At 31.2% G+C, this 13765-nt stretch overlaps 3 protein-coding genes across 3 annotated transcripts; 2 read left to right on the forward strand and 1 right to left on the reverse strand.

Annotated features, from left to right (window-relative positions):
* The first annotated feature begins 2202 nt into the window (after positions 1-2202).
* HCHIB (basic chitinase) lies at positions 2203-3548 on the forward strand. Its single transcript, XM_079018113.1, has 3 exons — positions 2203-2661; positions 2786-2936; positions 3074-3548. The coding sequence occupies exons 1-3, from the start codon at positions 2235-2237 to the stop codon at positions 3441-3443; spliced, it is 948 nt and encodes a 315-aa protein (XP_078874239.1). The 5' UTR covers positions 2203-2234; the 3' UTR covers positions 3444-3548.
* Positions 3549-3863: 315 nt separating this feature from the next.
* LOC145071193 (voltage-dependent L-type calcium channel subunit) lies at positions 3864-5495 on the reverse strand. Its single transcript, XM_079018114.1, has 3 exons — positions 5079-5495; positions 4282-4519; positions 3864-4160 (listed from the first exon to the last, which is right to left on the reverse strand). Exons 1-3 carry the CDS (start codon positions 5451-5453, stop codon positions 4024-4026), a joined length of 750 nt encoding a protein of 249 aa, XP_078874240.1. The 5' UTR covers positions 5454-5495; the 3' UTR covers positions 3864-4023.
* A 3245-nt stretch (positions 5496-8740) lies between these two features.
* LOC145070701 (pentatricopeptide repeat-containing protein At4g33170-like) lies at positions 8741-10822 on the forward strand. Its single transcript, XM_079017659.1, has one exon. It carries the CDS (start codon positions 8942-8944, stop codon positions 10718-10720), a length of 1779 nt encoding a protein of 592 aa, XP_078873785.1. The 5' UTR covers positions 8741-8941; the 3' UTR covers positions 10721-10822.
* The last annotated feature ends 2943 nt before the right edge of the window (positions 10823-13765 follow it).

A 13765-nucleotide genomic window follows, 5' to 3' on the forward strand; every position in this document is an offset into this window, starting at 1 on the left:
TCCTACCTAAAAAAAATTTCTTACCGGATATATATATATATATATATATATATATATATATATATATATATATATATATATATATATATATATATTCTAGTTAATTTATGAGGAACACCCTAAAAGTTTTTTTTTGGCTTCGCTCCTATAACCACCAATAATGCCATAATTTCAATTTAATCCCAATATGTTTCGAGGAAATACCCCCGAACTAACTACCGAGTGCGATGAAACCAGGAGACTGAAGAAGATTATGATAATTGATCTTTTATGTTATTTTGAATAATGTTTGTTTATGGTATCTTATTTTGGTATGTATTAGACCTGAATTTGAACAATTAGTGTTGGCAATAGTTATTGAATGTTTGTATATTATGGATATTAGTTGTGAGACCCATGAATTACATAGGTTAATTCGAGAAAAAAATGTTAGATATAAATATCTAAATATTTGAGAACTTTAAATTTATAAGAAAATAAGAAAAATAATGAATTATTAAAATTGAAATGTTTTTTATCTTTTAAATTTAAACAAATAATATAAATAAATAAATAAAAATAATGAGCTTTAATTTGAGAATTTTAAAATTAGAAGGTGAGTCCATTAATAAAATTGATATCTATTTATTGTAATTATTACATTAAAATATTATGTTGAATTTAATAAAATAAGAAAACCCATAAAATGACATATGAGAAAAAAAATTAATTCAAAATAACCAAAAAAATAGCATTTAGCAAATTGAATAAGAGCGTAACACCTGTCAAAAAAAATCTTCATTTATTAGAACATATATTCTGCAAATTGTCTGGATTTATTAAGTAAAACACAAGAATGGTAAATAATAGTAAAAAAACATACAGTGGTTGTATCGATGTCATGTCACTGATATAGGTCTTAACTGTAAAAATGGTTTTAACGTATACTGACGACAAGTCGTCGCTATAGCTCGAATTGTAAAAACAGTTATATATTTATGCCGACGACAGGTCGTTGTTATAGCTCGAAAGTCATTTATGTGATGCAGTCGCTATTAAAGGCTCAATTGTTGTCATCTACCTCTTCTTAGCCCATTTCGATAAGATTTTCAGGTCTATTGTTGGACTTACATGCTTCACAAGGTGCATGAACCTGTCTTGATATTCTTTAACGTCAAAAAATAGTATTCGTTAACCATCATATGTTGGTTCATCTGCTAAGGGCAGTTGTTCGGATGTCTCAAATTCTAATTATGGGATTTCAATAAAAATGGTTAAAAGGGAGCATACATCGCTTGTAAAAACAAGACAATGTTTTCCTGTATTCACCAATTAAAATAAAATAACCACCTTAAAGGAAGCCTTTTTTAAGTAAGAACATCTTTTAAAGTAGTACATAGTTATGAATTGCATGGTCAAAAGGACAAATATGACAAATACTTGGTCAATGAAAGAAAAAAAAAAACACCATATGACCATGTCACCAAGTTTCTACAAAAAGATAGATATCAAATATTTGAGAATTAGTATTTATTATTTACATCAAAAGTTTTGTTATGTAAATACTATCTTATAAATTCACAATTTTACATCAAATTTTTGTGAAACTATATTACAGTTATATAAAAAAATTATTATTTTTGTAAAAAGTATAATTTATCTTGTACAATACATATTTCCAAAAATTATCAGCCAAAATGTAAACCGCTTATTTATTACTAGTATTTAGATTTAGATTTCTTTATTCAACCTAAAAAAACAATATAGTTTAAAAATACCTAGAGAAACCTTCCATCACTTCTGGTTGTATCGATTGATTAAACCCCATAAACAATTTGAACTTGGTTCACAAAAAGATGGTATTCAAAAACAGCAATTTCATTATATTTATATAAAAATTGGTAAATTTGAGTGATGTTTTATTATTAATAAACCAAAAAGAAATTTTGTGGGTAAAACAAAATGGTCAAAATATGTATTATATAATTAAAATTTTGAATATAATTTTACTTAAATTATTATGAAAATAACGATAAAAGTATGGACCTTATAGATATTTGATGATGGCATATTGGCCGTTGTTGATTTTTTTACCTCTTTAACTAACCAGGTCTTTGAATTTTAATGGTCAACAAATATGACAAAGACTTGGTCACAAAGAAAGAAGGAAAAAAAAAACACTACACATGACTATAAATACACCAAGTTCCACACATTAATTAACATCCTCTCCTTCCATCACAACACACATAACTATGTCCAACTTTCGGTTTTTAACGATCATCTTTCTCTTGACCACACCCTTAGCAATCATCTCAGCTCAAAATTGTGGGAGACAAGCAGGCAACGCACCATGCTCAAACGGAAACTGTTGTAGCCAATACGGTTTCTGTGGAAACACCCCTGAACACTGCTCGCCAGCTAATAACTGTCAGAGTCAGTGCACCGGGGGTGTAACACCACCTACCACTAGTGGTGTCGGTTCCATCATTACTGGAGCCGTATTTGATCAAATGCTCAAGTATCGAAACGACCCAAGATGTCGTGGCAACGGATTTTATACTTACAATGCTTTTATAAATGCCGCAAATGCATATAATGGATTTGGCACAACAGGAAATGATGAAGTCCGAAAAAGAGAACTCGCGGCTTTCTTTGCTCAAACCTCCCATGAAACAACAGGTATTTTAATTTTTTCTATCTTAGGTTAGGTTTTTTTACTGTATTTGACATGTAATGGACTGATAAGACTGAAAGTGTATTTAAGTTATTTGTGTTAAAGTAAAGGATGGATTTGCTTGTGTAGGTGGAGGTGGTTGGCCAAGTGCACCCGATGGTCCATTTGCATGGGGGTATTGCTTTGTAAGAGAAGAAAATCCAACGAGTAGCTACTGTGACTCCAATGAATGGCCTTGTCCTCAACAATACTTCGGCAGAGGACCTATCCAACTCTCTCAGTAAGTTTTTAGTTTCTTAAAGCATCTCTAATCCACCTCGTTTATTATTCCATAGATTTTATGTTATATAAATTTATTAAACTAGGTTTACAAATGGAAAATTATTCTGATATTGTATCTAATTAACATTGTAACAGCAACTACAACTACGGGTTATTTGGACGTTCAGTTGGAATGGATTTGATCAACAACCCTGATCTCTTAGCCACAAACCCAACCTTATCATTTCGTTCAGCCATATGGTACTGGATGACTCCACAGGGAAATAAACCATCGAGCCATGATGTGATCACAGGAAGGTGGAGCCCTTCTGCTGCAGATAGGTCAGCGGGTCGGGTTTCGGGTTATGGTGTCATCACAAATATCATTAATGGTGGTTTGGAATGTGGGCAAGGTAGGAACGACAAGGTGGAAGATAGGATTGGGTTTTATAGAAGGTATTGTAGCATTTTAGGCGTTAGTCCTGGAGATAATCTAGATTGCTATAATCAAAGGGCTTTTGGATAGTGATCATGTCGTTATTGGATATCTTGGAATTTAGAATAAAGAACAATGTGTTATTTAAATCGTCATTTGAATAATCTGAATAATATGGTTATGTATTTTTCTGTCTCTTTGTAATTAGTAGGCATTATAACAAACATTATTATATTATAAGTTTTATAAATATAGTTAATGTATAGTGCATTCATAACACCTTTATATCGAATGACAAGAATCCTGTCAAAATAATATCATGTCACATGTAAATCATATATCCTAGTATCATAGTATCATGTGAGACGTAAATTAGGTACTCACTGGTTCATTAAAATTAGGAAACTAGGGCCCCGTAAATCAAGAGAGTGTTACCTTTTTAAGTCATTATCCCGACTAAAACTACGTAATTTTTTTAATGGTTCTAAAGGGTTTAAGTGCTCATAGATGTAAAAGCAAAATAATATTTACATAAAAAGAAAAAACTATAGATTTTAGAAAACGTAACAAACAGTGACATCCTTGACTTATTTAACTACCCGTATATCAACTCCCATGAAACTGCACTGTCAGTGCCAGTGCCAGTGTCAGTGTCTGTCAGCCAGTGCCACTAGTTGACTACAACCGGTGCGGGCTCTTTATAATTGCGAGGAGTGTTGTGCAGAGTATCGACACTCAGCGAACGTTTCGCAAAAGAAGCGCTTTTTGACACGCCCAACCACACCATCCAGATCAACCCAATCCAACCTGTCACCACAAAACAAAATTATTTACAACCTTCTAAATATTTTTATTCAAAAAGACTAGATTTTTATACGTTGCTATTTCTTGCATTTAGGGGAAAAGGATAGAAATAAGAATGAAATACCTGCAGCCACTAAAGCAGCAATGATGGATGAGATTGTTACAGTGAAGGTAACAAAAGCAGCAACAAACAAAGTGGTAATGTAAAAAGCTGTCAAACAAAAAAAGAAGATTGCTAAAAAGCCGCCAACTGCCGCCATGGAGATGAGAAGAGAGATCACGATTGCATTCACAGTTGCCGCCACGAAGAACAGCATAAACACCAGTATTCCGGTCAAAGCTAGAAGAGTCACTGCCCCACCCTACAACAGTTTTCATAAACAAGAAATAGTGTCATAAATTTTCCATCTTTACAACTCAAGATCATGAATACTTTATCTATTTCATCCCAAAGATCATCTATCTACATGAATGCAAGAGCAAAAAACAGGAATCGTAAGCAGGGTATAACAATTTAGGGTTAGGGTTTAACAATTAGGCCGAAGCTCTGACTCTTGAATGCAGCTACACGAATGATACCCAAAAGCAAGCTCAAACAGAATGTAGAGACCGCTATTCTATTCGATTTAACCTAATTGGATTCAGTGACATATCATCATCAAAATTCGAAGCCTTTGGATCAAAATTTCAACTCAGAAAGTTCTCTACCAAATTAAAGAAACAAGCTTGATGTCGGATTTTATTTTAAAAGCTAGTAAGATCGAGGTATAAATGAAGCCAAAATGGATTGAAGTTAAGAATGTAGACAAAAAGGTAATAAAGTAACGCTATATAGCCCGAATCAGCTGAATCTGAAAAGCTAATAAATACCACATGATAATTTCAACAAAATTGTTGTCCAAAATAAGATCGAATACTTACAGACACAACCAATAGAGCTCGGAGAGGACTACCACGACGAGTCCATTGAAGAACCTCGCGGCGGGTGTTCAGGGTAGCTTCGCGAAACATAGGAGCCGCTTCTATGAACGATTTCTTGATCCGATTAGCCATAGGAGGACGACCAGCGCTTGAATTTTGATCAGGATTCGGATCGAAAATGGATTCGGTAAGGTGGTTGAAAACGCCGCTCAAAGTTACATCTTCTCCTAATTCACCGTGGCTAACCTCAGATTTGTCTGATAACGATTTGGTGGTAAAAGATTTCTCTTTTTCATCCTCAACCACCGACGGCGGAGGCGATGATAACACGCTGCCGTTGGGTTTTTCCGTTGCACCACCGTTCATCACAGCCATTTTTGTTAGAATTTTGCGACGAGAGGAGGAGCAACAGGTGGCTTTGGATATAAATCGGGTAAGGTTAGCGAAGGTGTTACTGGCCGTTCGATTTGTTGACTAAATGGGATGTCGATTGATCCAACGGCTTGATTTTATCGATGTCGAATAAGCGGTTTTAGTGGATGGTGTACGGATATGGCAAATAGAAACTAATAGACACGTGTGCAGATATCGCGATGTTTGGATCGTGACCTTTCTACAATAGTAAAGAATTTAAAAAAAGAAAAAAGAAATGTTATCCGGAACAATTTCAATCGTTTCATGACCAACTGGAAAAAATAATAATTTAATATAATATTTCTGGATAAAAACATGAGAAAAGGGAGAAAAACGAAAAAACCCATATTTTTTACTTTCAATTCAATAAACTAGATATGCTCTGGTTGATATGGCTGAAAAAACAACCGATCGACGGAAAACGGACGATAAGTTATATAATTAGCCTTTTTTATATGGCAAAACTAATTCTTTAAAAACAATATCTACGGAACTAAAAGATATAACATTAGAATGCATGATTTGTTGAACTCTGCTGAGAAACATAATACAAAAGGATTAACTTGTTTGGACAATTAATCCAAAAGTTATGGATGGTCAAAGAATGGGATTTGCATAAAAATGAACTAGGGTTGCATAAGGTGGTATAAAGATAAAATGGGAAAAAGGAAGCAAATACAGGGTTGCATTGCATGTTACACCGCCGAGTACTTCCATGCCGGTCGTGCCAATGAGAAAAGAGAAGCAAACTACTCGATTGTTTATGTGTGGCTCGCGTAGAATCATACATACATGCATACATGCATAAAGGGACATTCAAAGACATAAAATTCATAAAAAATCACTAATTTATTATTTATATAAAGAAAACTTGTTATAGCATCATTAGATGCAAAATAGTATCAAAATCAACATTGTCTAATATATATGTAGTTAGATAACCAAACTATTCAACATTTATTGTGGCATCTATGATTATATGTAATTATTTAGTAACTTCAACTTTGAAAATATCCATCTCTTGATACTATAGTGGCATGTATATTTAATAAAATCATATACAGAATAAAAACATTATGATAGCAATCAACAACTTCAATAAATTCCCAAATTTCAATCGTAAATATTATTATTAGGCAAAGTCAATTTCAACACTTTGATAAAATATTATTTTATGTTCTTTTTTTATCCAATGACTTCGATTCTTTTGAATCAAATAAAAATCTAAAAATATTTTCAAATTTCTTTAAATGGTCAAATATGTTATTTAGCAAAGCAACTTTCATGTCTACAACATCTAACAATAATTATATCTAAAGCACTCATTAACTGATTTTATTTCATCTTCGTTATTATTTTTCATTGAATATTTTTTCTTCGAACTGATGTTTTATTAGAATAGTAGGTTCTACATCAATCTCATTTTCAAATGGACTTAGGAATATACAAAGTAGAGGCAAATTCTACATTTTTATAATTCTACAAAATTTCATTATACCTTGTAATTGGTTAATAGTTACATCAATGCACATAGATTTTATGATTCACTATATTTACAACAAATATAATATCACATCAAGTAAAACTTTAGAACTTTTAATAGCAATAAATAAACTTTATGGTTCCATCTTTAAAATTTTAGATTAGATGTGTTGCCCATGCTCCGCATAGATCGTGTGGGTCTGATTTGAGTGTCGTTTTTTGTTTATAGATTAATAGGCGTCGTTGTTGACTCTTTTAGTTGACTTTGGATTATTTTCATACGGATAAATAGTCGGAGACGAATATATAGAAGGCAGGAAAAAAGCAAAAAAATTAAATATGATGACCAATATAGAAAAAATATACCAAAAAAAAGAAAATGACAAACACACAAAGTGTAAGGATGAAAATAGTAAAAAATGATGAAAATAGTAAAAAAAAAAGTGTGAGTTCCACTATTCCTAACTAGTTGTTGACTCTTTTAGCGGAAAATTTTGGGCTTTGCCACGGGCCATTTTTTGTGTTTTTACGAAAAAATATAAAAGTTGTGACTACAAGGACCAAAATTGTGAAAATGGCTAAAGATTTAAAAGGGTTAGAATTAGCAAGTTTTTAGAAAGGGACAAAAGTTGTCAATTTCTTAAAGTTTTGTGGTCAAACTTTGTATATTAAAAGGTTCCTAAAAAATATAAAAATATTGATTGTAATGATCAAAAGTGTCAAAATGGCTAAAGAATAAGAGGCAAAGTTGACAAAAAAAACATACAAGTTTAGTATTCCTAACTTTTATCTTCTTTAATAGGGAAAATGACTATTGAGAGTAATTAACTTTTGCGTTTATACTCATTTGGTCCCTTTTTTTGTATTCAATATATCATCGAACTTGTTGTTTGTGTTCACCATAACCCTTTTGACCGGCTTTTGACCTGTGATAGCCGGTCAAAGGGTTATGGTGAACACAAACAACAAGTTCGATGGTATATTGAGTACAAAAAAAAAGAAAGGGACCAAATGAGAATAAACTCAACAGTTGGTTACCCTCCTAAGTCATTTTTCTTTTACTCATTTACAGCAAATCTCACGTCAACACCTATTGATATTAATGACTTTATGAGATTCATTCTTGTTTCTCTTCAAAACATAACCCACGAAAGAACACTATTCATACATGTACAACTTTGTAATGAACTTGAATATTTATTAGGGGAATCTTGACTAAGCAGACGCATTTCATGACTACATTTACATTTCCAATCGAATGATTTATCGTATCATGGATTCTAGACAAGTCTACAAACGAGTGGAATCACAAGTGTTGTGATTTTTTAGTTTACTTAGCTTTAAGATCGAATTCATGGGATGAGATACAACATCAATACGTACAATATCATGCTGCTTTTGCAGACACATCACCATTATATACCTTGAGGTAAACGTTTATTCTGATAAATATTACCCCTCTTTGGTTATAACGTATATGAAGAACGTTTCAGAGAAGAATGTACATATGAAAATGCTTTTGGATGTTGAAATGCATATATGAGGTCAATAGAATGACTCAAAAAAAGAACTTTTGACACCAAAGACATTTTAGTTCTTTGATTTGGAATGTACATATGAAAATTATTATTTTACCAATTGCTTAAGGTTTATAAGTTTATATTTAATTTTTTAATAAACTCATATATGATAGGAGTCTAAAACCTAGTTATATAAACAAATAAAATAAAAATATCATTTTCACAAATAAAAATGTCTTTCTAAGTTCATATTATTCAATCAATTTTTTTAAAAAAAATCTAAACTTAAAATACGTTTCTTCTTGGGCATCAAGTAATTCGATATATGTAACCAGCAAAATATTCTTGCGCATAGCTTCAACTTCCAGAAGAGTTAAGCAATAGACTTTTGGCACTTCGAAAAGGAATGAACCTCACAATTTTCACCATTGTTTTTTTACCCTATAAATGAGACCTGAAGTACTGAGTTCGATTTTGCATAAATGCTCCAAAACAAGAGCATTTCGATATGGGTTTTCCCTTCATGCTGTTGCTGTCAAGATGGGACTTGAATCCAACGTTATCATCTCGAATCATGTCCTCAATATGTACGCAAAATGCGGGAAGATGGAATTCGCTCGCCAAGTGTTCGATGATATGCCTGAAAGAAACCTTGTAAGTTGGTCTGCTATGATTTCTGGTTACGATCAAGCTGGGAAACCTTTAGAGGCAATTGAACTCTTCGCTCGTATGAAAGTTGATCTCCCAAATGAGTTTGTGTTCGCTAGTGCTATTAGTGCATGTGCTAGCCTCTCAGCTGTTAATATAGGTAAACAAATTCATACAAAGTCAGTGATTCTCGGCTACTCAAACATTTCTTTTGTATCTAATTCACTTGTGTCCATGTACATGAAATGCAAGCAGTGTAATGATGCATTATCAGTTTTTACAAAAAGTTCTGAACCACCAAATACTGTTGCATATAATGCTATAATTACAGGGTTAGTAGAACACGAACAAGTTGAGAAAGCATTTGAGATGTTCAAACTTATGATCCAACAAGGTCTTGTTCCAAATCATTTTACTTTGGTACCTCTTTTAGGAAACTGTAGCACCACAGATAACTTAAGGATCGGAATGGAATTACATTGTGAGGCAATCAAGCTGAATCTTGATTCCATTCCTTTTGTTGGCAATGTGCTTATTAAAATGTACTCAAAGTTTACTCAAATCGAAGAAGCCGAGAAGATCTTTTGGTCAATTAAGGAAAAAGATATGATTTCATGGAACACATTCATCACAGCATGTAATCACGCCCTTGATCATGCCAAGGGTATAATCGTCTTTAAGAACATGATAGAAACACATAGTTCAATCCCAGATGAGTTCACGTACACGAGTGCCCTTTCTTCATGCTCTGGGCTTACATCATCTCTTTTAGGGAGACAAATTCATGGAAATTTAATCAGAACAAGATTTATCAACCATGATATGGATATAGGAATTGCTAATGCACTTATAAACATGTATGCAAAATGTGGTTCTATAAGATATGCAGTGACTTATTTCAACCAAATGAGCTTCCATAATCTTGTTTCCTGGAATACCCTCATGGCAGGATTTGCAAACCATGGATTAGGGAAAGAGGCAATGGGATTGTTTAAACAAATGAAGGGTTTACATATAGAACCTGATTCTGTCACATTTGTTGCACTTTTAGCAGCTTTGAATCACACAGGATTAGTCAATGAGGGTAAGTTTTACTTCAATGAGATGATGAAAACTTATGGGATTACTCCAAATGTAGAACATGTTTCTTGTATTGTTGACTTACTTGGGAGATCAAGAAGGGTAAAAGAGGCAGAAGAGTATATGGAAAGATTTTGTTTTGAAGATGATCCTGTTGTTCTTGGGTGTTTATTGTCTGCTTGTCGTGTACATGGTGATCTTGTTATTGGGAAAAGGACAGCTGGACGTTTGTTGAAGATTGAAGAAATTTCTAGTTCGCCTTTTGTGTTGTTGTCTAATTTATATGCTTCAGAGAGCATGTGGGAAGGTGTTGCAGATGCAAGAAAACAGTTGAAAGATAGTTTGTTGAAGAAGGAGGTTGGACATAGTTTGATTGAAGTTAAAGGGTGTGTTGAGAAGTTTACTGTTGGAAGAATTTGTCATTCGAGAATTGAAGAGATTTTGGGTGTGCTTAAAGTTTTGAGCTTTTTAGATCATGACTATTCTTGGTGTTACTAAAGTTTTACTAATGATTGAATATAGATGTTGTCTTATGATTCTTAAAACTTCAACATGAATGTCTTTCTTGGGTTTGTTGAAGTCGTTAGTTTTTGAAGCCAATTCGTTTGGTATTAACTAATAAGCTGAAAGTCTTGAAGCCAATGTGGATCTTCTTAAATCAAACTGAAATGCATTCATAACACATCAAATTTATAATCAAATTTGTAACATGTATATTGATCTAATTGAAAATTAGTAGAATTTGTTTGAAACGAAATTACACTCTAAGCTAATTGAAAGTCCTCAACATGCTCTTTAAATTCTATTTATTTACATCTGAAGAAGATGCTCTATGATTTTCTTTCTTGAGCATGGAATAACAAAACTTATTAAAATGGAGGAGAAAATTGTTTTGAATTAGAAAACGCAAAAAAATCTCGATTTAAAACAAAAAACAAAGATTAAATCATATCATACTATATTGTAAATAATGGATTTTCCTATCATCATATCCATTTGAAACTTACCTTTCAAATTTCAACTTAATATAATTAATTTATTAATTTAAATTATGTTATTAAAAATATTATCTTATTATTGGTTTGCTATTAAAATAATTATTATAATAAACTTATGTGTTAATTTAAATATTATATTTAATCCAAAACATAAATCAAAATATAAAATAAACTTCTAAATATATTCAAATACTATTTTTCAAAATAATTAAAAGGTTTAAATATTATAAATGTAGAACAACAAGTCAAATTAAATTAAAAATATCAAAAAATTATTTTTGATTATAATTCAATTTTTTTTCCAAATAAGTGGTTTTAAATTAATTAACTAGAAAAATACATTGTCTCAACTTATATATATATATATATATATATATATATATATATATATATATATATATATATATATATATATATATCCTCCCTAGTAAATAAAGAACTTTTTGCCACATGTCACACTCTGGTTAATTTGGCAACATGTCATTTTGTGGTTATTTTCAATTAATTTTTTTCCATATGACATTTTGTGGTTTTTTTCATTTTATTAATTTCCACATAATATTTAAATGTAATAAATACAATAAATGTAATAATAAATGCATATCAATTTAATTAATTGACTTCCTTTTAATTTTAATTTTTCTAAATTAAAGTTTCATTAGTTTTATTTGTTTATTTATCTAAATTATTTGTTTAATTTAAAAGAAAAACAAACAATTTAATTTTAATAATTAATATTTTTTAATTTTTTTTATAAATTTAAACTTCTCAAATGTTTAGAATTTCATATTTTTTTTTCTTTAAAATGAACTCATATAATATATGGGTCTTACACCTAGTATATATATATATATATATATATATATATATATATATATATATATATATAGGTTAATGTGTTTCTTATATTTATTGTGTGCTAGAATGCACCAATAGCAATTTTGTAAAATTAAATAATTATTTAATTAAATAAAGATGGATATTAAGTGGTTTTCATAATTATATGTATATTAAATGATATCTATAATTATAATTTTCTTTTTATGAAAACTAATTAAATTCGTCATTTATGTCAGCAATAACATTCTGAACATCTAGTTTTTTCCATGGAATTATAAATAGCAATATCTCTGAAGGAAGGAATAATAAGTCGGCTAGACATAAACGGGTTTGGACCACGGATCCGATTTTAATAAAAATGAAGTTAAAAAAAATCATTAAGATCGTAATTGTTATTCCTTTATGTTAAAACTCTATCTGATTTTGATGTTGGTGCCGCTTGTTTGGGGGTTGTGGTTGTGAAAAAATGCCATATTCTGATGGATATTCAAATTGTTAAAGATTTTTTGGAATGTTTTCAAAGTAGACTTTATGAAGAATTTTGACAACTTCTTTATGACATGGGATGTTAGTCAGGATGCAACTCTTCATTCGTATAACTTATTCCAAAGGTGAATAGTCCATTGTCAATTTCTGATTATCGTCCGTGAAACCTTACAAAGTTTACTGACTAAATCTATATGGTGATATCTAAGGTATTAGCCACACTCAAATTGTTTATTGGCATCGTGGTAGGAGAAGAACAATTAGCCTTCATTGTGCACATAACATTCTTGACAATCCCATAATCCTAAACAAAGTTTACTCTTAGCTTAAAATATCAAAAAGGAAGCCATGCTTTTCAAAGTAGAATTTGAAAATGTATTTCACACATACAATGGGTTTTCCCGATGTATGGAGAAGTTTGGTTAATGGTGGTCTTTCGTTCTATAAGAATCTTCGGGAACCCAACAAAAGTATTCAATGTCACTAGAGGGGCACACACAAAGCAACCCATTGCCTTAATTTCTCGTTTCTAATTGCTATGAAAGTCTTAAATGTGGCGATGTGAGTGTAACGCCAAATAATTGGCCAATTTGATCTCACTTATTTTATCCCGATGATGTCATCTTTATGAGCGATTGCCAGGTTGTCAAAATTGTTTTTCTAATCGTAAAATCGCATGCTTCTACGATCCTAAACGTGAATATCGATCCCGATCTCATTAAACCTGTAGTATGATCGTAAAATCAAGTCGTAGAATCGTTCTAATCCTACATTTCCCATGTTTTTCCATTTGAGCAATGTACTTTACCTTCCAACTTTAGATGTCCTTAACTTCTTCATATGTATTTGGATTTTGATGATCCTTACATCCAATAATTCATATTCTAGTCAACTACAACTTTCTTTTAAAATAATTCGGCTAAAAACTTCATTTTTATTTATAACGTCGTAAACAAAGTTTTAAACGTTTTAAAACGTATAGATGTGTTGGTTGTTATGTTTAGATTAGATTGGAAATGGTATATATTAAGCATTTACAAATGTTTAAAATTTTTTAGACATTGTAGACAATCAACTAATAGATGAACATACATTTTCATGTGTTAAAATTATAATTACATTGTTTTTGTAGGATCTTAGGATCCAGATTTTGCAAAACATAAAACAATCTAACGTAGATCTCGATCTTAACAGCCTTGAACAATTGGCCTTCCTCAAA

Source organism: Lactuca serriola, chromosome 8 (genome assembly GCF_051521515.1).
Source record: "Lactuca serriola cultivar US96UC23 chromosome 8, Lser_US96UC23_V15, whole genome shotgun sequence".
In the NCBI taxonomy this organism is placed as follows: Eukaryota; Viridiplantae; Streptophyta; class Magnoliopsida; order Asterales; family Asteraceae; genus Lactuca; species Lactuca serriola.